The following is a 1,121-nucleotide window of genomic DNA, read 5'->3' on the forward strand; positions in this document are numbered from 1 at the left end:
TTTGGTAGACCTGATGACAAAGGATATTTTACAAACATTTTAGATGACTGATTAAATACGGAAAAAATTAAATCCTGAGTATCACTTTAAGGGCTGTTTCTTAATCAATAGAATGAGTCTTAATAAACCACTTTCATAGATAATCATGATAATTAAATCGAAGTATGTGTCGCAGTACCTTGCACTTAGGGTGTACCCAATAAAAGTTGGTTTTTGCTTTACTATCAAAGATACACTGCATCATAATACTAATAGACACCAAGTTTTTCTGGTCCTTCGCTCTCAGTCTCAAAGTGCATCTTTGAGTCTTACTGAAAATGAATGCATCAAATCGAGAAAAAAAATGGAAGCTGGGGGGCGTGTTGCACACAGAGCTGCCAGCCTTGGAATTCAAAAAGTTTCTGCGCAGCTAAGCAGGTCGACCCCCACTGACTGTTTTCCAGAGGCAAGGTTCCTATTCTGAAGAGGCCAATCTAGCCCTGCCCTTCCTGTAGTTGGGAGCTCTGCTGGCATAGTGCCCAATGCATTTGACTGTTAACCAGAAGGTTAGAGGTTCAAACCCATCAGCCACTCCTCAGAAGGAAAATGGGGCAATCTATTACCATAGTAATACCGCCTGGAAAACCCAAGGAGGGGTTGCTATGAATCGGATCCCACTCCAGGGCATTGGGTTTGTTTTTGGCTTCTCGTAGTTAGGTTGCACAGCGGAGGCAAATATCCCTCTTCAGCGGAGGCAAATGTCCCTCTTCAGCCACCATATCCAGTTTGGTGTGAGCACGCGTCCTCATTGGTTGGGTGTGTTCAGCGCCAAAGCCCAAACCGGTTACGGAAGGGAGGAGCAGGAGTTGAGGAAAGAGGAGCGGGTAGGCGTGAGGGTTCCGTGGGCTCGGGGACTGTTTAGCTTGTGATCGGACAGTGGACGAGTCAGCGAGACCGGGTGCACCCGCCATGTTCTGTGAAAAGGTCATGGAGTTGGTCCGCGAGCTGCACCACACTCCAGAAGGGCAGCTGCCTGCTTTTAATGTGAGAGGAGTGGAGGGGAGGAAAAGGGAGGAGTAGAGGTGGATTTTGCAGAGCAGAGGGTTGGGGATAGGCTGGGCCGTGGGGAGAGCCCGGGGGAA

The 1,121-nt window shown here is 48.2% G+C and overlaps 1 protein-coding gene across 1 annotated transcript in view; it reads left to right on the top strand.

The window, feature by feature from the left end:
* The first annotated feature begins 948 nt into the window (after positions 1 to 948).
* Positions 949 to 1,121, top strand: part of GINS1 (GINS complex subunit 1) — a 95,630-nt gene continuing 95,457 nt past the window's right edge. Inside the window, exon 1 of the mRNA XM_007954179.1 lies at positions 949 to 1,023. Within this exon, the coding sequence (XP_007952370.1) occupies positions 949 to 1,023 (75 nt within the window). The remainder of the gene's footprint in view (positions 1,024 to 1,121) is intronic.

The sequence above is a fragment of the Orycteropus afer genome, unplaced genomic scaffold (genome assembly GCF_000298275.1).
Source record: "Orycteropus afer afer isolate SDZICR_OR568_19922 unplaced genomic scaffold, OryAfe1.0 scaffold00440, whole genome shotgun sequence".
Taxonomy (NCBI): Eukaryota; Metazoa; Chordata; class Mammalia; order Tubulidentata; family Orycteropodidae; genus Orycteropus; species Orycteropus afer.